We start from the raw sequence: 24,722 nt of genomic DNA, 5'->3' as shown, positions 1-24,722 counted from the left end.
TCCCTAAGCACCTCATCCAAACGTCTTTTAAATACTTCCAGGAATGGTGACTCAACCGCTTCCCTGGGCAGCCTGTTTCAATGCTTGATAACCCTTTCAGTGAAGTAAAATTTCCTAATATCCAGTCTAAACCTCCCCTGGTGCAACTTGAGGCCATTTCCTCTCGTCCTATCACTTGTTACCTGGGAGAAGAGACCGACCCCCACCTCGCTACAGCCTCCTTTCAGGTAGTTGTAGAGAGCAATAAGGTCTCCCATCAGCCTCCTTTTCTCCAGACTAAACAACCCCAGCTCCCTCAGCCGCTCCTCACAAGACTTGTGCTCCAGACCCTTCACCAGCTTCGTTGCCCTTCTCTGGACACGCTCCAGCACCTCAAGGTCTCTCTTGTAGCGAGGGGCCCAAAACTGAACACAGGATTCGAGGTGCAGCCTCACCAGTGCCAAGTACAGAGGGATGATCACTTCCCTACTCCTGCTGGACACACTATTTCTGATACAAGCCAGGATGCCATTGGCTTTCTTGGCCACCTGGGCACACTGCCGGCTCATATTCAGCCGGCTGTCAACCAACACTCCCAGGTCCTTTTCCACCAGGCAGCTTTCCAGCCACTCTTCCCCAAGCCTGTAGCGTTGCATGGGGTTGCTGTGACCCAAGTGCAGGACCCAGCACTTGGCCTTGTTAAACCTCATACAATTGGCCCCAGCCCATCGATCCAGCCTGTCCAGGTCCCTCTGTAGAGCCTTCCTACCCTCAAGCAGATCAACACTCCCACCCAACTTGGTGTCCTCTGCAAACTTACTGAGGGTGCACTCGATCCCTTCATCCAGATCACTGATAAAGATATTAAACAGGACTGGCCCCAACAGAGAGCCCTGGGGGACACCACTTGTGACCGGTCACCAACTGGATTTAACTCCCTTCACCACCACTCTCTGGGCCTGGCCATCCAGCCAGTTTTTTACCAAGCAAAGAGTACACCCTTCCAAGCCATGAGCAGCCAGTTTCTCCAGGAGAATGCTGTGGGAAACAGTGTCAAAGGCTTTACTGAAGTCTAGGTAGACAACATCCACAGCCTTTCCCTCATCCACTAGGCGGGTCACCTTCTTGTAAAAGGAGATCAGGTTGGTCAAGCAGGACCTGCCTTTCCTAAACACGTGCTGGCTGGGCTTGATCCCTTGGTTATCCCCTACATGCCGTGTGATGGCACTCAAGATGATCGGCTCGATCAGCTTTCCCGGTACCGAGGTCAGGCTGACAGGCCTGTAGTTCCCCAGATCCTCCTTCCGGCCCTTCTTGTAGATGGGCGTCACATTGGCAAGCCTCCAGTCATCTGGGACCTCCCATGTTAACCAGGACTGCTGATAAATGATGGAGAGTGGCTTGGTGAGCACTTCTGCCAGTTCCTTCAGTACTCTCAGGTGGATCTCATCAGGCCCCATAGACTTGTGAATGTCTAAGTGGTGCAGCAGGTCACTAACCATTTCCCCCTGGGTTATGGGGGCTCCATTCTGGTCCCCCTCCCTGTCTTCCGACTCGGGGGGCTTGGTAGCCAGAGAACAATTGCCCTACTATTAAAGACTGAGGCAAAGAAGGCATTAAGTACCTCAGCCTTTTCCTCATCCTTTGTCACTGTGTTCCCTTCCCCATCTAATAGAGGCTGGAGATTCTCCTTAGCTCTCCTTTTGCTGCTAATGTATTTGAAGAAGTATTTTTTGTTGTCTTTTATGGCAGTAGCCAGATTGAGCTCTAGCTCAGCCTTGGCCCTTCTAATTTTCTTGCTGCGCAACCTCGCTACACCTTTGTAGTCCTCTTGACTTGCCTGCCCCTTCTTCCAAAGGTCAGAGACTCTCCTATTTTTCCTGAGTTCTAGGCAAAGCTCTCTGTTCAGCCAGGCTGGCCTTCTTCTCCACCGGCTCATCTTTCAGCACCTGGGGACAGCCTGCTCTTGTGCCTTTAGGACTTCCTCCTTAAAGAATGTCCAGCCTTCCTGGACTCCTTTGCCCTTTAGGGCTGCCTCCCAGGGGACTCTGTTGACCAGTCTCCTAAACAGGCCAAAGTCTGCCCTCCGGAAGTCCAAGGTGACAGTTCTGCTGACCCCCCTCATCACTTCTCCAAGAATCAAAAACTCTATCATTTCATTATCACTCTGCCCAAGACGGCCTCCAACCATCACATGGCTCACAAGTCCTTCTCTGTTTGTGAACAAGAGGTCCAGCGGGGCACCTTCCCTAGTTGGCTCGCTCAACAGCTGTGTCAGGAAATTATCATCTGCCACACCCTCTAGGAACCTCCTAGACTGTTTCCTCTCTGCTGTATTGTATTTCCAGCAGACATCCGGTAGGTTGAAGTCCCCCACAAGAACAAGGGCTAGCGATCATGAGGCTTCTCCCAGCTGCTTATAGAATAGTTCGTCTGCCTCATCACCCTGGTTGGGTGGTCTGTAACAGACTCCCACCACAATATCTGCCTTGTTGGCCTTCCCCCTGATTCTTACCCATAGACACTCAACCCTATCATCACCATCACCATCATTAAGCTCTAAACTATCCAAACACTCCCAAAGATACAGGGCTACCCCACCGCCTCTCCTGCCTTGCCTATCCCTCCTGAAGAGTTTATGGCCATCTATTGCCGCACTCCAGTTGTGCGAGTCATCCCACTGTGTTTCTGTGATGGCAACCATATCATAGAGCTCAGACCAGCCAAATTTACAGTGCTGAACTCTGCTGCTGCTGCAGACCAACTGAGATGTGAGTAGCCCTGGCTGCCTGGCCCTTCAGCAGGGTGAACCCTGCCAGGTTGGCGTCTGCTGGCTTGGTGGTCTCCCCCTGCTCCCACTCTCCTCCATAAACCTCCTTCAGATGGGGACTAGCTCTGCATAGTTTTGGCAGTGCTGTTGGCTGACTCTTCATGGCTGGGTAGGTGGTGTCCACCCTTCCGTGACGAACAAAGCTGAAATTTGCCAAAGAACCTTTTGACCTCAGCCCCTCAGCCTTGTCTGGCTGGTACAGAAATTTTGGGAACTGGAACGCTAAGGATATGGTTCTAATTTTGGCTTATTAATAAAAACCCTGACACTTATATATTGAACCATATGTAAACAAACACTTCAGTCAAATTAATGCTTATGATGTTTTTAAAGTACTTTTTATTTGTACTTTAATACTGCCCCAATTCAGCAAACAGTTGAAGTACGTGCTAAGCACTAAGCTAAGCATGTATGAAGTGTTTTAAGGAAGCAAAGTCATTAACAAAATGACTTTTCAAAAGCATAGCATCTTCTTCTTTTCTGCCTTGTTTGGCATGAAACTCTGCTGTAGTTCCTCAGAGCAAATGTGTCTGTAAGAGAAGACAAATCAAATATGGTTTGAAGTCTGTAAGGCTTTCCTGCCAAAGGGTCAGGAGGCCTCCTGACTTGTACTTGCAGGATTCTCACTTATTCCATAATTTGCCAAAGATTAAATATTCCTCCCTTCCCCACCATGATCCTGCTGTGCAACTATGAGATTTCCACTCCTGATAGACACACGGATACCAGGACCATGAGCATATTAACTTGACTTCTCTGGCAGATGCGCCCATTGCATGTTACTTCAATGTGTCTGACACCTTTTCTGTGGTGCTGCACATTACACTGGAAGAAACAAGTTAATATTCATAGAACAGTATCTACTTAATCTGGGAGAATAAATTGTAGAAGCCAGATGTCCTCTTATACATGAAACTCTGTCCATCTGTTGTATGGTTTCTTTAAGATGGAAAATCCATGAGCTGAGGTTTAAGTTGCAGAGCTGGCATTTCCTCCTTCCCACTCCTGGCTGAATTTATTGCCTCTCTTCCTCTCCCCTCCAAGAAGCAGGGAGGAGCTTTGACCCTCTTGGACAACTGCTTCATTGCTTCTCTCTTGGATTTCCATCCTCTCAGAAGAGGTCTTTGACCCTTTCTGAAGTTTTAAAGAGTTTTATGTTCTATGCAGCAAAGTAATTTCCCCCATATTCTGCCTCTGCTTTCCAGCTGCAAACTGGAGACAGTGAAGCTAACCTATATAAGCTGCTTTGAGATTGATGCTGACGTGTGCTACATGAGAGCTAGCCATCATAATTTTGATTTTCAGTGTCATGTATGACTTACCTGCAGAAGAAAGAACATGACTTGTTTTCTGAAATAGTATATGATCACACTTCAGTAAAATAACATTTTTGAGAACTGCACTATCTCAGTGTGTTTTATTAGTTACCGAAAATTATCCCAACTCACTGATCTTTATTAATTATTTATTCTCCTTCAAATCTTTCCTTAGCAACTGGAACTGTGTCAGAGATTATATAAACTGCATTTCCAGCTGCTGTTGCTTTTTCAGTCCTACTGTAAACTTATCGGACAAGTGCATGAAGTCAGTTCCATGCCAGAGGTATGTAACAAGCTACAAAGTCTTACACTGAAAATACCACTTTACTTTCATGTTTTTATTTTTCTTTCTATGGACTTACGCCAAAGGTTACACTATTTCACCCTGAATATAAGACTGCAGACAAACCCCTTCAATACACCAGCATCTGCATTAAAATATAGTCAAGATGCTGTATTTTTTGTAATTGACTCTACTTTCAGAGACTGGGATTTTTATAGATTCAGTCTTCAAAAGTAATTTCAGTCAGCGGTAACAAACTAGAATGATATATGAAATCTTAACTTCACTCCCACACTTTACATGTAGGGAGGGCTCACACTGTGTGAACATCTGCAAGTGATTTATTTTTATTTTTATTTTAATTGAGGCCTTAATTTTTAGGGAAAATGAGCTGCCTTCACACACACAGAGAAAATATCCTTTTCCTAGATCATGACTGATTTTATCTGAACTTTGTGGAGACACTTAGGCCAGGAGCACTTGTTAGCATGACAAGAACAAAATGAGTTGGTAAATTAATATGGATGCAAAATTAAGGTTTTTGCTGGAATAATGTATTGTAATTTCCAGCCATATAAACTGTCTCCATTGCATGTGCATTATACTAGAAACATCTGCAGCAGTTTTTGACAAACAGCTGTTAAATGGTTTTGCATCCTCTCATACCTGAGCAAGCAAAGGTGTGTCGTGTAGAACTACTTTATATTTTGACTGCAAGTGTACTGCCTGATCTTGTTCTCTGGATAAACAAATGCAAATCAGTTTAATGTTTCCAAAGAGTATCAAATCTATTTTCAAAATATAATTAACTAAATACCTTAATGTCATAAGTCTTTTTAATTCTGTGATTTTTAGAACCTTTCTTCTTTAATTATTTTTGACACAGCACACTATCACTTTTGACCCAAATAGCTTTCTTTTTTTAGATAGATCTATGTATCTTTCTTTAAAAAACACTTCACAAGAACAATACTGTTAGTAAAGTTTATTTTCAACAATTGCATAAAATATGTAATACTTTGAAATATCTTTGAGGTGATCACTTTAAGTTGAATGATCATCATTTAAGGAAAGATAGTAAAATAACTTGCCATTCCACATATATATTTCTCCTGGTAAGGTGTATATATTTTAAACTATTGAGGGGTAGAAATTACTGTACTTTGCTTGTAGATGTAAAACAAAATTTAAAGCTCTAAAACGTATTTTATTACAGATTCTAGTAGTTTACAGATTCTCTACACATGGAAATGGTTTGTTTTATCCGATGTGCTGTAGCAGTACAAGGAGTTGGAATATGTATTTTATCTTAAGGAACTGTTCTGAAGGCTGGCTCATAATGTGACTGGGCTGTTCACTTTTAAGAGAAGATAGGACAGTAGGCATCTAGTCTTAGAGTAGTCTAAATTTTAGAAGCATTTTGTGTTCCTTATAAGAGGATTGATTTCTGTAACTGTATTTCACAGTTACAATTTTGTTAGGTTGTTATAAATAATGCAGCCTATGGAACTGGGGAACAATAATGTGAGGAATAGCTGTTTCACCATGAAATTCACAAATTTTGCTGGGGCCATAAGCTATTATTTAAAGGAAGTTCCATTTTTAGTTCATGTGATAGTGGTTATTTTTAGCATGTACGAGCATGAAAAGGTAGATCTTTAGAAATGAACCGTTCACGTATGAATTATTTATGAGTCTTGTGCCATATTAACTTTTCGGCCTGACAAAGTGTTACACAACTCCTGTCCATCTGTTAATCATATCAGATCCTGCATGTGTTTTGTAAATAAATAACAACATCATTGCTAGGAGAAGTATATGTTTTCTTAAACTTTTCCACTATGACATGAAAAAAGTAGCAGGGGTGAAAAATAAAAGGTTGTTTAGATGTGCTCTTGCATTTTAGCAAGCCAGAAATACAGCATAGGGATAAAGGAAGCACAAAGCTTAAAAATCTGTAGTTCATGTTTTCCCTGTATTGTAGAGAGCACAGAGATCAAGAAATGTCCTTGTGTTAAAATGTGGTCTTTTCCATAATGTGTACATCCAGTGTAGTAGTAAGAACAGACTTGAAATACTGACTCCCTTTGGTGCCTGTGGAGAATGAAAAAAAATCAAACCATCAACCATCAAAAAATCAACCATCTCTCATCTTTCTCCTTGGAACAGCTGTTAAATATGTCAAGAGAACTGAGTGAGTTGAAGAAAAATCTTAAGGATGCTACTGCTGCAATTGCAGCTGAGCCTCTGACAACAGAATCTGAGCCCACATTCAATTCTACGGAAGCAGCTATTCAGTCCATGCTGGAGTGTTTGAAAAACAACGAACTTGTTAAAGCCATTCGACAAATAAGAGAATGCAGGCAAGTTTTGCCACATGGCTCATATTAGACTTTCACGTTAATAGAATAGCATGCATTTATTATCTTCCTAACTTTATACTAAATGTAATGTGCTGAGTCAGCATAATTAATTTGTTTCAACAAGGTACATGGGGGCATTGATATTAACTTTTGCAGGGGTGTGCCACACGTAACAATATCAAATCAGTACTACAAACATGTATGCTTGCAACAATGAAGATGTTTAATTACATCGCGTAAATCAAAAGTACTTCTGTGAGGCTCTTAAGAATCTGTTTATAGAGCTAATTCCTTACAGGTGTATGTCACTGGCATCAGCTAACATTCAGCCCAGTTTCACTTCCACTTATTTGAATGAGTTTTCTTAAGCCATTTTTTTTAGATAATAGGAATTGCGCTTTTATGTGATTTCTGTGCCTGAACCAGAGTCTGAGTAACAAATGAGTAGCATAAAACAGTGAGTTGCTTTTGGCTTATAAGCATGTGTGAGTCAGTTCTCCTTTTAGAGATCTCTATCACCTAGTTTCCATCTGTGCTAATAAACCCATAATCATATGCACATTCTTTTCCTGTTTGATTGCAGGATTTTGTGGCCCAATGATATCTTTGGAAGTAGCTCTGACGATGAAGTCCAGACACTACTGAACATTTACTTCCGGCACCAAACCTTGGGTCAGACGGGCACCTATGCACTGGTGGGCTCCAACCAGAGCCTGACTGAAATCTGTACCAAATTAATGGAACTGAATATAGAGATCCGCGACATGATTCGCAGAGCTCAGAGTTACCGGGTCATCAATACTTTTCTTCCAGACTCCAGCATTTCCGGCACAAGTCTCTGACAGGACTCTTGTGTCCTCTTGCAAGCTGGGAGTGCTGCCCTGTTGGAGTGAGGTGGCTCAATGTCTTCTCAGCCTTACAAAGGTTTGGTCAAACTGTACTCACTCTTGTTACATTTAGGATTTCTTCTAAAAAGATATGGGCTGAACTTCAAATGTGTAGCAATACTGTAAGGACAAAGGTAGCATAGAGCATCCGGGACAACATCCTTTGTTCTCTGTTGCACAAAAATCAGTTAGCATTTCACTGAGCAACTGCAACTCACTACTGAAGAAGTGACTTCCATTGCATACCAAAGCCTACTACACTGAACAATACTTCCTTTATAGCAAATTAATTTTAGGTTGGCAAAAGTGCAATGTTTCCTTCACAAAATAATATTTTTTGTTAAAAAAAAAAAAAAATTGTACATTTTTTCCTTTTTTCTCTTATTTGGTTGAGTGAAAGATGGGCAGAATGAAGCTGGCCACAGAATCTCGCAAACTTGTTGGTCAAAAGCTGAGAGCCTGTGTATATGAAACAAATTGTAAATGGACTACAGTTTAATGTACACTGTAACTTGAATATGATTACTGTATCTTAAAACAACGAGCTGCTATGAAGTACATTTCCTAATGTTACTAGGCTACTGTCTCTGAAGGTACTGGATCATATTGCAGAGGTCTGTTCTTAGGCCCCCAAGCATCATGAATGGTCTTGCTAGATTTTCTTTTTTTTTTAAAGGACCTTGGCTGCTTTTTACTAGAGGGTTGCTTTTATGAATATATTTATACTATTAAAGGATGGTTGATCTAATTTAACTTGCCATTTTGTAGGAGAAAGCCCCATCACAGAGTCAAACCTTTTGAACTGTTATGCATGCATATTTTTATTTAATATAAATTTTGAGTATAAAAAGTAAAAATATTATCGTGAAATGCAAGTTCTCATAAGTTTCTTTAAAGAGATGTCTTATTTTATTTGTAATGTATATATAAAAGTCATACCTGTATGGTTTTTTTCTTACATTTAACTGCTGTCCAGTGTTAAATGTATGCATGTAAATCTGTTGCACATCTGAGACACTTTTATTCTGGCAACTATGTAACTTATTCACTCTGTAAATACACTTACCATTTTTGTGAAGTAACTTTGGTTGATATTTGGATCAGTACATCCATTTAACTAAAATATAAAAGTCATATATAATCACAACAGAGTATGTGCTTGCTGTGAAGATTGTGTTCTTGTCTGAATCTATACTGTTAGGGATGGTATCCATGATCAGCAGCCCCCAGAAGACACCCTTTTCATTGTTTATGGTGTTCATTACACTGAAAGAAACCAGTGAGAAATGTAAGGATTTTTTTGTCAATCTGTAGTTACAACTCAACCAGGAAGGGTACCTTGACTAAAGCACTTTCATAATTGAAAAAAATCCAAAATGGAGCTGAAGGTTTGCTTCTGTTAAAAACATCAGTAATGGTCCTATTTGTTCCAGCATTGGGTTTCAGTGGTTTTTTTTCTCATGCTAAAGGTAAAAGAAAAGCTGTCCAGCCTGCCGTATCAGCCTCGGCTCTGAGAATCCAGTAAAGCCCTCTCCCCTTCACCCCTTTTTCATTTCAAAATGCTTGCACAATTTTACATGGATCTTGAAAAACACTTGTATTGATTCATAAAAGGGGTGGAATTGACTTCTTTTACAGGTTTTCTGATTTTGCAGTCCACATTGCTGTGCAGCATAGTTGTAGTTGCAGGACAAAATAGATGCAAGGCAAATAATTTCCTTGAAGAAATGCCATTCATCACACAGCTATTTTTCTGAGTAAAATAATCCGCAATGGTTAGAGAAGTTTTCCAATTTCAGTTAGGTACTTCCCTTTTGAAAGCTATTCAGAACTGTAATCGGGGTGGTCTGCAAAAATATTTAGTGGTTGGTGAAAGATGAGATCTGCTCTATCACTTGGCAAAGTCATGGATATTTTACAGATCACAGAATCACAGGAAAATTCAGGTTGGAAGGGACGCGAGGAGGTCTTCTAGTCCAACCTCCACGTTGAAGCAAGGTCAACCATGAGATCAGATCAGGTTACTCAGGCCTTTATCCAGTCAGGTCTTGAAAACATTCAAGGATGGAGAGTGCACAGCCTCCCTGGACAACCTGTTCTACTTGACTGTCCTCATGGTGGAAAAACTTTTCCTTCATCCAGTCTGAACCTATCTTGTTTTATCTTAGGCATGTTGTCTCTCATCCCCCTACCATGAGCCACATTGAAGGGCCTGGCTCCATCTTTCTTCCGTAACCATAACCTGGGAGGCTACTGTTAGGTCCCCCTGCAGTCTTTGCTTCTTGAGACTGAACAAGCCCAGTTCCTTCAATGTCTCCCCACAGAGCAAGTGCTCCAGCCCTGTGAGCAGCTTGGTGGCCTCCACTGGACTCCTTACAGTTGATCAACATCTTTCTCATACAGAGAGCCCAAAACTGGATACAGTAATCTAGATGCGGTCTAGTGAGTGCTCAGTAAAGGGGGACAATCGCTTCCCCTGCCCCGCTGGCTCTACTTCTGCTTGTACAGCCCAGGATGTTGTTGCTGCCCTTTGCTGCCAGGACCCACTGCTGGCTCCATGCCCAGCTCGCTGCCAGCCAAACCGAAGGGCACTTTCCAATGAGCAGTCCCGCAGCCAGGCAGTCCCCTGGCTCTGTTACTGCAAAGGGCTCTCCCCATCCAGGGGTAGGAATTTCCTCTTGTCCCTGCTGAACATCACAAGGCTCCTGTCAGCCCATCCCTCCAGTCAGCTGAGATCCCTCCAAATGGCCACACTGCCCTCAACTGTATTGGCTGGTCCCCCCAGTTTGGTGTCACCTGCAGACTTGACAAGTACACTCTGTTGCCTCTTCCAGGTCACTGGTAAAGATGTTGAACAGGACAGGTCCCAGGATAGACCACCTGCTCTACACCATTTGTTACTGTCCTGCAGGTAGAGTACAATCCATTAATCACTACCTTGAGCAACTTGATTCAGTTAATCCTCCGCTGAGTATGAAGACATCCAGAAGTTCCTTGCACCCTAAAGTATTCTATGATGACAACAAGACCTGTGATGTAACCATCTAGCTTTCTTAGCACCATTTCTAAACTTCAGGTAGAGTAGAAATCAGTATATGCCTAACAAAGCCTCACTGAATTCCTAGGACAACACAAACTGCAGTAATGCCCCACTGTGTTTCTACAACACTAGCACTTCGATGAGGATGCCCTTGACTGCATTTTTGTCTCCATGACAGCACATTCAGTTACTCCCTTCAGTTATATTTAAGCCACCTACCCTGGAGATGACTGGAAAGCTTCTGAGGCACAAGCCTATATTGGAATAGGGGGCACAGGGACTTGTTCTACCTCTTTTGGGACACATTAAATCCAAAAACTTTGTTACACTCTGTCACAAATAGCGCAGCTCAAAAGGTTTTTCCCCTCCTCACTTGGAAAACATGTGAAGCTTATACTTTTTCTTCTTATCTTCCAGACATAGTCTTCTGGCATACAGTCTTTATGAAACTGCTGCGATTTTTAATATATATATTTGACAGAGGCAGTGGGAAGAGCCACCTGCAGATACATCTACTCCAGACTATGCTCCAGAACATTTGGATCTTCTACACTACTTCAGTTTGAGTGACTGAAGGAAAAACACTTGCTATTGCAGTTTTAATCTTAACATTCCCTAAAGGCAGACTAAAAACAAAACCCATTTTCTTTAGGAAATCAAATAGGTTCCATTTCCTTCTAGATACATTTTCCTCTTTCATCCCAGCAAGATGAAACTAAGGGGTAACAAACTAGGACAAACTTTTATTGAACTTTATTCACAGCCTATATACAATTAAGTTACATCATAAATAATACAAAAGTCTTTATCCATTATCCAATGCCAGGTCAAAAGCCTAAAGTCAAAACATTGCAAGAGACTGACACAAGTGCAAAGCACAAAACAGAAGAGGGGACACGGATCAGACAATGTATTTGAAGCTGTAAGTGTTATCACAGGATAGCCTCTTGCCTTTGCAGCGGCCACAAAGTTCTTGGCGATGAGGTCTCTTGAGATCAATGTGCCTTTTCTTCTGAGGGCACGAACAATGAGTCTTTGAACAGGTCTTAAGAAACAAGACATTTTATTAGTAGTAGATCAAAGGTGCTCACTTCATGTTAGACTGACATTTAGTTTTCCTTAATCATAGCAACACATTTGGGCTGATAAGAGCTCTTGTGGTAAAAACCCCTCTGGAGTTAAACTGTGAGAGCCTTCTCACCAAGAAGCAAAACCCTACCCTACATGTAGCTAGGCATAACACTGTATGAACAGAAAACCATTCATGTAAGCCATCTGCAGGAGGAGGGCATCCTACCCCATTGCACCTTTCCCAAATAACATTTTCTAGTACTTTGATGAAAGCAAGTTCTCCTCCATATAAAGTCAATATCAAATTCAGCAACTGTAAACTATTAGAATGTATGATGAACTCTAGCAGTCTTACCAGGATACAGAAATCTGTAACTTACCTGGCACTGGATTGCTTCCACTCGATAGGGATTGAAGCCCTTTTGGCATTTGCGACAGAGCTGCTTGAAGTACACCTGAAAAAAAGCAAGTTCTCAGTTACTATAGACTTACTCAGGGTGCTCCATACAGGTACCTAAGTTTGTGCCAAAACATCCAATTTGTCACAGATTTGGTGCCATTCTTACAAGTCTTGGGAGCAAGGAATGACTTGTTAACTACCTTGTTGCTTCCAGAAATGCACCACACGTAAGCACTCTCCCATCTGGTCTTGCAGTCTTTACAGTGGAAATAGCCATACTTCTGCTCCAAAAACTGCAGAGAGAAAGTTCACTGAGCAGCCCCCAGCACCACAAGAACACCCAGCCCAGCTCCCTCATTACACCACCTGTTTTCACAGGCTCCATGGCTGCAAGGGAGACAGAGCTGCCTGGGGACTACCAGCCCAGGGCAGGGGGCTGTGCAGACCTGAGTGGGAAGCCAGGGTGGGGGCCACTGCACCTTTTGCTGCTCAAGAGCAGATTTCTCTCCAACCTGCTTCATGGTTCGCCCCCCACCCTCCTTGCCCCGAGCGGGCTGCACCAGCTCCCGGACTCTCCTCAGGCCCCGGTGTCCCAGCGCTGCACACCTGGAAGGCAGCCCGCCGTCTGGGGGCTGCGGCCTCCTCCCGTGGTGTCTCCGCAGTCTCCTCACTCGGCAGAGCAGCCTCTGCCTGGTCCTCCTGCTGCTGTCTGCTACCATCCTCCGCCTTCTGCGCCTCGGGGGTCGTTTCAGACGCCTCTTCCTTCTCCTGGGGCCCAGTGGCCTCGGGCAGCGTGAAGAGGCGGCGGTCCGGCACGGGTGAGTAGAGAGCAAGGTGGGTGCGGAGTGAGCAGCCAACAGGCAGCGTGCGCGGCCCCAGCGAGCACTGCACAGCGGTGTCAGCCCGCAGGTTCACCTGCACGCCCACCTCCTTGGTGTTGGCCCGGCGCAGCCGCGGTGCCAGCCCGGGGCTCACCTGTGACAGCAGGGCCTGGAGCTGGGCCCGCCGGTAGCTGTCCAGGTAGTCGGAGGGCATGGGGGTGAGGGGCCCCCCGAGGAAGGGGCTGATGCCGCTGCTCTTGCTCTGCTTCCAGCTGGGCTGCCGCACCGTTGGGTCCCTGCTGCGGCTAGGCGTGAGGCTGCCCCTGAAGCTCTGGTACGTGCTGAAGGGAGGACAGACAAAGCTCTCCATGATCATAGCCACAGTCAGTAGTCCTGGCTGTTCCCCGGCCCTGCCTTTATCTTATCTGGGCAGCTGCTGCTAATTGTTGCTAATTGATGGAGAAATTGGCCCCAGCCCGGTGGGGCTAGCTGGGGGGGCGGGAGGACTGATTGCGAAGGGAGGGCTGCAGGCCTGCCCGCACCTCTGTGCCCAGAGCTTTTTCCTAGTGGCCGAGCTGAAACAGCTGATGCATTTCCAAGCAGGCGGTGTGGGAAGCCTGGACAGGCAGAGGGCGAAGCCCCTGTTCCGGCCATCACGTACAGCGTTTCCCCTCCTCACCTCCCTCAGGCCTTTGGCGAAGGCCGGGGCCTGTGCAGCGCCAGCCTGCGGCTGTGCCAGGTGCGCCCAGGCCGACTTGCTTTGCTCCTGGAGGCCTCCATCTGTGACTTCAAGTAGGAAGTGCAGCCACAGGGCTAGAAGCTGCAGTAACAAATCCAGGGCCGAATAAAGTCTCAGTTGTTTACACAGCTGTAAATCGGTAAAGATCCTGACAGAGCTGTGTAAGCCCTGAGAAGTTATCGGTGGTCAAAAAGTAGCGCATCTCTGCAGGACCCTTTAAAGATGAACAGATGTAATTCAGCCATAGCTGGGACAACCATGGCTTTCATACTGGGGGGAAGTCTGCTTGCTCACAACTCCTTCTGTTTACCTTCTTAAAAAGAGGAGAAGGGGGTTTGGGAAACTAACAAAGCCCTGGTAATGTGGGTACCCCACAGACAACTGAGCAAAGAATGCAGGCAGTTACATCTCTGAAAATAAGTCTTTTTCGGTATTAAAAGGTCTGAGCATCCTCATTGCCCCATTACTTGGGGGTTGTCTACATGCAGCTTTTCTGTCAACTGTACTGGTTTAGGAAAAGATGGAATCTACTTCAGTTTGTACAACACTCGGGGGGGAAAACAGTTATACTGGGAATAGTGGCTTAATACCTGTATAATGAAATAAATTTTAGCAATACGAGCACTTACATATTAGACTAATAGTCCTTCTTCCATAATTACATCACTTTAGTTCAATTCTAAGGTAATATAGTTAAAATCATATAATTAAATCATCAAAACTGTGTATGTGAGTCTTTAGAGACTGTAGAATCCCCAAATCCCTGGACCTGCTGTGATATGAAATAATTTCTTTGCATGACTCCTCACCACCTTTATAAAAGCGCTGCATTATAAAATTCAGTGGGCCAACAAGATAGGGGCTAGAGAAGAGCTGGTAGGGATGATGTCTTTAAACATTCACAGTGTATTTGAGAAAGATCCTTTCAAGTGCCTGAAATAAATCAGTAAGAAACTGAAATTTTTATGGAACAAAAAGGGGTTGAGATTCAGGAAGCACACATTCATCATAGTTAAAAGGAAGATGGCTCAAGGCTCCGTGTTATGCTTAGGTTTTCAAAGCACCGTCTGTATCAACTCAAAGCAAAACCAGGGTATTGAGATGGCCAAGTTAAAACTTAGGACTGCGGTGTGGGTGCAAAGAGAGTAAGTCGTTAGGGTGCATTGGGAGGGAGATGGAGACTAAATTGGAAACTACATGCCATCATTCAAAACAACGGTACGGCTTCCTCTGGAGTGCTTTGGGAAGAACCAGTTACTGCACCTCCCCAGGACACTGCAGGATTAGAGGTTCTTTAAATTCATTGGAAGAGGAGGGACATGGAAGAATTATGGTATGAAGAGGCACTGAAGAAGGTGACTGATGAGTAAGTAGGTGATGTGATAAAACTGTGTAAAGTAAGGACTGGTATGGAGGGGTAGGAAGAAACCCCTTTCCGACACAACAGCAGATGAACACCCAGCTAAAATGAAAGTGGCTAACTCAAAATTGGTTATTACCAAGAATTTTCCACCCAACTTGAAGTGATGTCATGGACTCATTGCTGAGGCCAAGAACTTATCAAAAGTCAAAATGGGGACAGACATGGATGTAGAGGATAATAATATTCTCTTTATTGTAACATAAACAACCATAGTCATTTCACATGTCAAGACCTACAAAACCACCTAACTAAAAAGATGAGGTTGAGACCCTCACAGGCAATGACGCTCCATCACAGTACTGCTGTTCACTGTAAGACTTCTGGAGCCTTTTCCTGGGGCATTGGCATTAACTGCTATTAAACAGTCAGTCGGAGTATGTCGACCTTGGATGCCATACTTCATTTCTCATGTATATAGGGACGCGTGAATAAAAGAAGCTGGCTGGCATTTGGCTCGGGACACCCCCTTTTTGTACTGTGAGAAATCAGCCACGGAGGGGAAGCATTTACAAAAGACGCCGCACTTCCTCCGCCCGCGGCTGCCTCGCCCCACATCTCTCCGTCTCCGTCCCCCTCCCGCTGCCCCGTGGAGGCGGGGGCGACGGCCGCCCTGAGGCCGCTGGGGAGCGGCGGTGGTAGCTACACCGCTTCCTTCCCGTGACGCGCAGGCCGGGGAAGGCGGGAAGGGCGGATGCTCTCAGTGCGCAGGCGCCTGGGGGCGTGTTGGCGCCAAGCTTTGAAGGGGGCGGCAGGAGCGCGGCGGCAGACGCGGTTCCGCGGGGCCGCGCCGCCCCCTCCCCTCCTCTCTCTTCTCTCCCTCCCCCGCGCGCGAGGCGATGCTGCGGCTGCCGTGCCGCCCCAGGGGCCGCAGGGAGGTAAACGCCCCGCGTGTGGCCCGGCCCTGCGAGCTGCCCCTTCGCGTGGGGGGCGTCCCTGCTCCCGCCGGGGGTTTAACCCCGCCGGGGGGCTCCCCCCCGCTCCCCCCCTCCCCTCACAGCCAGCGCGGGGATTTGCAGTTACCGGCCTGCTGGGGTGGGGGCTAGGGCTCGGGGCTCGTCCTCTGAGGCCCCTCGGCCCTGCGGGGTGACCCGCTGGCGGCTTCACAGGCAGAGCCCCGTGCGTGGGTGGTTGCCCGGCAGGAGCTTTCCCTAGCGGGAAGCTGCGTGGATAGGTCGCTTCGTCTTTTAAAATACATTTCTGAAGCAGTTTTTAATTTCTTTATTTTCTGTCTTAGGGTAGCCTTTACCCTTTTTTAAAATATCTGTTATTCCCATCGTTTTGGTAAGGCAGTGTGTATAAAACAGCAGTCACGTGAGAAACTGATTTTACAGTGGAAACAATAAATGTGTTAAATAAACAGGAGAGTTTCTATGGCCATCTTACTTATACCTGTTTTTTAGTAGAACTGAAACTGGCAATGTCTGCTCCACTTGAAAGCAACTTTAAATCAAATTCTTGGCACATGAGTTGTAATGGTTGTAAGTTTATATGTGATAGTATCTATTCTATCCTAACACAGTAGTGAGTGTGGACTTTTTATTTATATTTAAAATACATCAAGTGTTCTGCCCATTCCATCTTGATTTTTCTCCTGTATTTGCTAAGTATTTTTATTATCTCTTGTGTAATTCCCTATGCTCTTCTTGTCTGTTGTTTTCATACCGTGTTCATCATTGCAGTGTTTGAGCACGCACATCACAGTCCTAAAGCTAAACAGGTTGGGTTATGACACACCTACCAAGAAATGCAGGAAAGCAGGGTTAAGACTTGCAGCCCCACAACATTAGAATAGCACTGTATGAAAGTGTTTTCTTATTTCTTCTCAGGTTTTTCAACAACACTTCCAGTAATGTTATGGATCAGAAAATGGCTGTGGAACGACCAACTTTCTTTGAAATATTTAAGGCACATTGCAATGAATCAGGTACAGCTTGTTTACAGTAAATAACTTTTATTAAGGTTGCTTTCTGGATATTGCTATTTTCTACACATCTGCTATATGTTGTATATTCCATATAAAAGTGTTATGCAACTTGTTAGCAGTTCTGCTCGCCCAAATCTGTATTTACTAATATCTACCTTTTTTTTAATGTCTGTTTAAATTTTATTTGTAGCTTTTTTTCATAATGTGTGCTCAGTTATTTTTTGTACTTGTTTTTTAGCTGCGGCTTCCTTATGTGCCCACATACAGGCTAGGTTTGGTCTTTTGCCAAATGCACCTGTAGTCGTATGATTTATTAATGTTAAAAGGAACCTGTTTAACTTGCCAGTCTGAGTAAAATAAGAGATAAACTAAAAGCCAGATGTATACTTTTAATTTTAAACAAACTGGATATTTATCTGCTTTTTTATTAGTTTTGTTAATGGTCTGAGAATTTGGGCAGGCATTCTTGTATACTTTGTGGGTATTAGAGTTCAAAGTTATCTAGAAACAAAATAAACAATGGAAGGAGCAATGCATTTTGCTGCTAGCTTTAAATGCCTAATGTGTTTTCACATTCTACATGGAGCATTAATGTTGTATTAATTTACAACTAATTATGGTCTTCTCTTACATGCATTGTATATAGAATGAAGATTTCTATTTTATGTCCTGATTTAATAACACATGAACTCATACTTGTCGTTACGTGTTATTTGCATACCATTTGGCAAGTTTCTTCCTTTTCTTTTTTTTTTAAATGTGGTTTTCTGTGTGTTTTTCTTCATAGACTTAGGGCCTATCAGTCTCAATTGGTTTGAAGAACTCAGCGCAGAAGCACCCTTGTATGAGCCTAAATTGTTAGGAGAACTTGATGGTCCCATTGGCTGGCTTGATCAAACATCTTTTAAAACTCCGAGGACAAAACCCTCCACATGCAGTCAGCTAGCATCAACTCCACTGATTTTTAAAGAAGAAAATAGGATTTTGCCACCTTATTCTTCTCCTGGAAAAGAACTGGATCAGAAAAAAACAGAAACAAGTGAGTAATTTTTATTTATTTTCTTTTAAAGTGGTACTTAAAGGCTGCTTGTGCCCTCCAGAAGCAAGAGACCTCTTTTTTTTTTAACTTTTTGTTGTGGTAGCTGATGATTATTAATGTAATAAATAATGCTACTGCAGAAATTGTATGAGTAAAAAGGCTATCTTAGTAGGCTTCTGAAGATCACTTATAAAAATGCAGAATTAATCTTAATAATGAATTCAGCCTTTTAATAAACTGGTAATGGACATGCAAAGTTCCCTGTAGAAAAGATATTGTCCTAGTCCTAATACTCTAAATACTGTTAATATAAGAAGCATATGAGCTTATTGGTGTAACCTGGTGACTGAGAATCAGAGTGAATTTTTTTAGCAGTCTGATTTTTGTTTTATCCAAATCTCTGAAAATCTTTTCAAGAGAGCGAATGATGTTTATCATGCTGAAGTATGAGGCGATCTGTAGGGCACTCCTTAACTGTTCTTAGAAAGATTTCAAAGCACTAATCTCTTTGAGTTAGTAAAACTATAAGTCATGGAAAGAAGTTACACTTTCCCATTTGGAGACAAGGAGTTCTACTACTTTTATGAGGTACTTCTCACTGCATTATTTCCAAATCCCAAGTACGTCATCAAAGTACATGTCACTCTGCTCCTTTTTGATGTACCTGTAAGCCATAGTACCTATCCTCCGTGGATCGAAAGAAGAATCTTTTCCATGGAGAATGTATGCACGATTGTCTATAAGAATCTTTTCAATGAAAGACTATCTAACCCTGTTCCTGCAATATCTGATTTGTACATCTACTGTGTCTGTGCCCTCCTAACAGTAAGAGAAGCTCTTCTAAACAGGTTACAGATGAACACAAGACTCCCGTGATTATCAGAATCATTCTTAGATCCTAAAGCAAAGTCTTTAAACTTTGTGTAGAACTGTGTTACTGTTCAAATATACTTTATAACATCGCTTCCATAGAATATTGCTACCCTGTTTGTTTCTCTTAAGTTTATTGCTGAACTTCTGCTCAACTTATTCTCAGCAGAGAACATGTTTCTTCTAAATTTAGCTATTTGGACTTCTACAGTGCTAAGTCCCTAGTGACTTCTTGATAGCATTTTATAAGTTACAAACAGAGGAACCTTATGATTCTTCTGTTTCAAAATGGTTACTTTTGCTCTGTGCTTGTGCATGCAGACATTTGTATACACTCCGTAAGGAAGGGAAGACGACTATTACCAAAGTTTCTATAGTCACCTGTGGCTGGCCGAGATCTTTTTCTCCTGGTTTTCTTGGTTAGAGCCAGCTGGCTCCTGTACCCAGTTTTACTTCTTGTGAAAACAAGAGCATAGATGGAAGCTGATGGATTTCACCTTGGTATGGTACTGGGATGCAGCCGTGCTGTGCATATGGATTGAGGAACTCAGAAGCAGAGAGAAATGCAGAAACCTAGGTGTAATTTCTGATATGGAAGTTGTTTGGAAATTTTGGAGTAGGAATTCTTTGGAGTAGTTGCTTGTATATGTGAGGGGCTCACTGTTCAGAGGATTCTGCTGCTTTGGCGGGCACACTCTTTCTCTTTTGCCTGGAGATGCATAGCATATAAATAGCTACTCTTATCAGTGACAGTGCCTCCACTAACAGTTCCAGAAACAATTTTTGCTTTATGCTGCTTATTCAAATCAAGAAGTGTATGTTTTAAGTAAATTTGAGGGAGAGATGGTACAAATGCATGTTTGCATATATTGAGTTTCTCCTAAGAATAACTTCTGCAATGACAAGAAAGGCACAATATGGTATGCTAAAACTGAAATTGAATATGTGACTTGAATAATATCAAGGAAATATATTGAAACACATATATATCAAATGAATAAAGTGACATAATGAGCATTTTTGGCTGTGCATTTGAAATGTGTTTAGCATTGTTTGGATATAGAATTTGAACATGTTCAAAACACTAGAGGAAAAGGTAGTGTTTTGTTGGGTTTTTTCTAACTAAATTTTTTTTTTTTTAAGCTTATCTTTAAACTTCAAAATCGAAACTGTTACTTGTAGTTCTGCAAGGTTGTATTGATTATTCTATGTTGTAGGCAGAGGGAATTTGATAAGCCCAAGTATCACAAGAAGAAAAATAAATCAAGAAAATGAAATACTTGCTTCTCCTCCTGGTACCTGCTGCAACTGCCTTGCTGCTAGGTATGCTAAATATGTCAACATAAATATAAAATAAACTGAATTTCAAGCAAAAAGAAATATTAAAACCACTGTATTTGACTGATAGACTCCTTCAGAGCAGTCAATAATCTTGTTATGTTTATGATAATTGTAAGTTGATAAGTGAATTGAAAATAAAATGCTAGCTAATTTTGAAAACTTCCTTGCTTTTAGGTGTTCTTCCTTTCTATTTTTCTACTCCTTCACAGCTGGCATATGGCATTTGTTGACATTATTTCAGCTTCCCAAATCCTCAACATCCCGTGCAAGAAAGAGTACTAGTGATGTGTCATGTGCTTCTCACATAGTAATTTGTAAAGCTATTTATAATATTTACTGAGGAGTTTTTTTAGTAATAGCCTTGATTTCTACATTTAAATGTATATATTTCAGATAAATCTGCTCAAAGTACTCATGTTGATTATAAGAATAGTTAAACTAATTATTTAATTAAAACCAATTAATTAAGCCAGTTTCCATAGTTTCATACAGCACATTAAGAAATGCATGGTTATATTGAAGTCCAGTATACTATTTGTCAGACAAATCATCATTGAAAATTAACATATTTCAAAAAAGAAGCATTTTACAGTTTGAAATAAACTTATGGTAAGGTTTAAAATACTGAGTTATGGTTAGGAGAAATCTACATTTTATTTATTCTGGGAAATAGCCATGGTTGCAAAGAAAGAAAATAATGGAGGTGGTAATATATGTAATGTCTGAATTATTTACTTATTTTCAGAAATTGAGAAGGGAAATTAATATTTTTTAAATTTGGTTTTGTTTTGCAGTCCAACTATTTTAAGGAATACTTACAGAACACCTCAGAGAAGTAATATTCCTGGTTTGTATTTTCACTTTTTTGGTTTTACAAAATATCTGCTATCTCTAGATAGAAATCCTTATGTCTTAGGTATTACTTAATGTCCTTATTACATAATGTTTTTTAGGACCATATGGAAGCTTGTTTTGCACACCAAAACCTTTGGAGGTAAATATTTTATTCTTGTATTTTGTTTTCTTTTTCCCCGAGTAGTACATTTCGAATTCTGTATAGAAATAGTAATTGATAAATCTATTTCTAGGTCAGAACTCCAAAACGTATTTCTGAAAGTCTGGGAGCAGAAGTGGATCCAGATATGTCCTGGTCAAGTTCTTTAGCCACACCTCCTACACTGGGTGCAACAGTGATAATAGGTATATCTAAAGGGTTAAAACTAAGGGTTAAAAACTTCTGGTTTTGACACTGGAAGTTCACAGTGTGAACTGATTTTTTTTTTTTTAATTAAAAAGGACAAAAGTCTTAGTGATGCTTAGTGGGTAAGTTTAAATAATGCAGCCCTAAAAGGAAGAGATAAAATTAAATGTATCGTTGCTTTTCAAAAGTTTTCTTCTTTTGTGTAAGGGATTAGGGAGTATAAATTTAGAAATAACATAGCAAAGCATAGAAACAGGATTAGATAATGATTGCTTTGCACTATCACAGAACTAGACAGTATTAGGTTAACTCACGTGAGTATGTTTGTGAAGTCTAAGGAGGTAGCCTGTTGAGTGAACTTTCCAGCAGCAGTGCTGGCTTCAGCATTTTTAACCCCTCTCACTGTGCCTGCCATCATATTGATGCAGCGAGACAGACTGAGATACCAATCCAATTGAAGACCATATTTCCTGGGTTATTTGGACAGGGCAATTCCTGGACCTCATTTACTGTGCAGCTGCACAAACAGCTGTGCCAGCCTAACTGAGGATGAGAATGAGTGGGTGATAACTGTTTAAGTGGCACTAACAGTGATGCTAAACATCAAGCCTCAACCTAAGCTGTTGCTGTAAGTGGGATTTCTTTAGCATATGATAAGCCAAATGAAATTTGACTTAATGATTTGTTGATGAAAACTCTTGAGAAAATGGGAAAATCTGGATGTCTGATTATCTCCTGACATTGCTCTTTTTAATGTTGTTAAACTATCACTGTATAAAGCGCATAGAGCATGCAAGCATATAAAGCATATTAAGAATGCATACAAGAATTGGGAATCTCATCATGCAAGAATTGGTCATGGCACCAAGCCTGTCAGAGGTCAAGGAGCATCTGGATGACGCTCTTAGTCGTATGCTTTAATTTCAGGTAGTCCTGCAAGGAGCAGGGAGTTGGACTCGATGATTCTTATGGGTTCCTTCCAACTTGAGATATTCTGTGATTCCTTTGTTGGCAGGGGGGGTGGTACTATTCACAAGGCTACTGAGTTGTGCCATTTTGGGTGTTCATTGGTTCAGAATGATGTGACCTAAAAAGAAAGGCTGGGGAAAGAAGGTACCCATAGCTTAATGATGTTGTTCTGGGAGATGAGTTGTGGTTTGAGCTTTCCTTCTCATTCTCCCACTTCCTGGATGAGCCTAGTATTTTATAGTAGTGATGCCCACTCCCTGCCATCTGTCACCTGTAAAAGGAAAGAGTGAGTCATTTGGCTGCTACATGGAACCTAGATGCCCTGTCTATGAAACATGTTACTTGAATATGCTGCTCTTTAGGCATCTTAATAATAGGGTTCACTTTCTCCTTTTGTAATGTAGGTGAAAAGATATTACTGCTTTTGTGGGAGGAAATGGAAAAAAAACAAATTCGTTACAGAGGCCTGAAGATCTCATCCAGATCCTTTGACAGAAAAAAATCAGAGTGTAGTGCCATGAATAACTGCTGGAAAAGGGAATGGCAGTAATGGTGGGCTCAGGGTGGTAACTGGTCTACCTGCATAGCAGAAACCACAACCTATGACTTAGGGTGTTTTGTGCTGTTATGAAACTGCATTTGTACACTTGTCCCTCAGCTTCACCTGTAGGACTTTTTAGTTAGAACTGTTAGTTTTTAGTAGATTTTTGTTTAGAGATTTCAGTTGCACTTAAAATAATCCAATGAAATCCCTCCCAAAACACAACTGTATTTGAACACACTCAGCAAATCACTTAAGAGCCAAATGAATTGACTTGTCTGTCTTTCTTCTAAAGCTAGAGAGAATGGTTCTATTTCTGGAGCAAAGCAACAGGATGAAAGAGCTGAGATAGTAAGTAGTTTTCAGAGCTATGCTGTTCTTTAATTTCAGTTAAGCTATTCAGTTACATGTTTACACTCCTTGAGCCAAGAATAAAAAGTTCTGTCATCTTCATTCTAGCCCTTCCTATCTGGCTATTTTCGAATGTTACTGATCACAAACCTAAACTTGCAAAACCTGGCTGTAGACTGTATTTTCACAAATAACCCCCTTTGAGGAATATTTTTGCTGTGTTTAAAAAAAAAAACAAAAAAACAAACCAAAATCACTTGGATTCAAACCAAAATCACTTGGATTCAGCAGCAGTGGGAGTCAGTCAAAGAGAAATCAAACCTAGGAATTGCAATATGCTACTTACCTGAGGGTTGTTTAGTTTGTTTTTCTTCCTCTTTTGTCAAAGTTTTGGGAATTATTGTTCGGCAATAACTTCTTATGCTCAACCACTACACCAAGAGTTGAAGTTTAGTATTAATTTTAGTCCTTTGATAGTGTTAGGGAGAGTTCTCGCATAGTTGTAATTTTACTCTGCGTATATGAAAGCTGAACGATTATTCAGACTGAAAACTGAGGATGGTGCTAATAGGATTCAATTACAATTTTATGTTTGATTCTTAACTACCTGCAACTTCACAATTAACAAACGGTTACAAGTTAAAATAAGCTTTCTCCTTCCTTATATCTCCTTTGTTCGTTTTTGAGAGGCTTGCTTATACTAAACTGCTGAACCCATTCGCTGCTCTTAAATTGATTGTAGAATGGAACCTGGTTTGCACTGAAAATGAGAATTATCTGCTTATTTATTTTCAAGTGTACTCGTGCAAATGTTACCTTTCATTTTAAGAGATGCAGAGTTACTCAGATACTGCAGTAAATGTCTAGAGTTGCATGCTTTACTGTTAAAGTGACACTTACTAGTATGTAATATAACAGTTTTTGTCTTTGGTTTACAGGTGTTGCACAACTTTTTTTCCAACCATGGTAAATGTCCTGGGACAAGTAATACAAGTGTGCTGTCTGTACCAGAGACAGTAAAGCTAAATGCTGAAGACGACATCAAAGATTTTGGTATGCATTGATGCTTTACTACAGAGTATACTGTGAAGCAAGACTGAGGGTAAAGTTACATTGTATGTCTTGAGCTGATCCTATGGCTTATTTCCTCTGCCAGCTGTGTTAGTTCCACTTCCTGAATTGATTCAACTTTGTAAAACTAATCTGGCCTTAAAAAAGGGAATCAGTTTCTGATGAGTCAGTGAATTAAATCAGGTTATCATGCCACTGGATGACAACCAGATTAGTACTGGTGTAAGTGAAGACGTGAGACTGTATGCGAGAGCTGAGAG

At 41.9% G+C, this 24,722-nt stretch overlaps 3 protein-coding genes across 10 annotated transcripts in view; 2 read left to right on the top strand and 1 right to left on the bottom strand.

The window, feature by feature from the left end:
* FRY (FRY microtubule binding protein) overlaps window positions 1-8,799 on the top strand; it is a 256,233-nt gene extending 247,434 nt beyond the window's left edge. For all 5 annotated transcript variants that reach the window (XM_072850395.1, XM_072850394.1, XM_072850393.1 and 2 more), the window contains exons 59-61: window positions 4,301-4,411; window positions 6,581-6,774; window positions 7,358-8,799. In XM_072850395.1, the coding sequence (XP_072706496.1) occupies window positions 4,301-4,411; window positions 6,581-6,774; window positions 7,358-7,616 (564 nt within the window). In that variant the 3' untranslated portion in view covers window positions 7,617-8,799. The remainder of the gene's footprint in view (window positions 1-4,300; window positions 4,412-6,580; window positions 6,775-7,357) is intronic.
* A 2,803-nt stretch (window positions 8,800-11,602) lies between these two features.
* Window positions 11,603-13,363, bottom strand: ZAR1L (zygote arrest 1 like). Its single transcript, XM_072854807.1, has 4 exons — window positions 12,779-13,363; window positions 12,373-12,465; window positions 12,153-12,227; window positions 11,603-11,746 (listed from the first exon to the last, which is right to left on the bottom strand). Exons 1-4 carry the CDS (start codon window positions 13,361-13,363, stop codon window positions 11,603-11,605), a joined length of 897 nt encoding a protein of 298 aa, XP_072710908.1.
* A 2,528-nt stretch (window positions 13,364-15,891) lies between these two features.
* Window positions 15,892-24,722, top strand: part of BRCA2 (BRCA2 DNA repair associated) — a 42,892-nt gene continuing 34,061 nt past the window's right edge. For 3 of the 4 annotated variants that reach the window (XM_072850384.1, XM_072850385.1, XM_072850383.1), the window contains exons 1-9: window positions 15,892-16,030; window positions 16,982-17,079; window positions 17,867-18,118; window positions 20,206-20,311; window positions 21,124-21,176; window positions 21,283-21,323; window positions 21,418-21,529; window positions 23,336-23,391; window positions 24,330-24,444. In XM_072850384.1, the coding sequence (XP_072706485.1) occupies window positions 17,010-17,079; window positions 17,867-18,118; window positions 20,206-20,311; window positions 21,124-21,176; window positions 21,283-21,323; window positions 21,418-21,529; window positions 23,336-23,391; window positions 24,330-24,444 (805 nt within the window). In that variant the 5' untranslated portion in view covers window positions 15,892-16,030; window positions 16,982-17,009. Of the gene's footprint in view, window positions 16,031-16,981; window positions 17,080-17,866; window positions 18,119-20,205; window positions 20,312-21,123; window positions 21,177-21,282; window positions 21,324-21,417; window positions 21,530-23,335; window positions 23,392-24,329; window positions 24,494-24,722 lie in introns of those variants that run through there. The other variant, XM_072850386.1, reaches the window with a different exon arrangement.

Source organism: Ciconia boyciana, chromosome 1 (assembly GCF_034638445.1).
Source record: "Ciconia boyciana chromosome 1, ASM3463844v1, whole genome shotgun sequence".
Classification (NCBI taxonomy): Eukaryota; Metazoa; Chordata; class Aves; order Ciconiiformes; family Ciconiidae; genus Ciconia; species Ciconia boyciana.
This window is presented reverse-complemented; position numbering and strand designations above follow the sequence as displayed.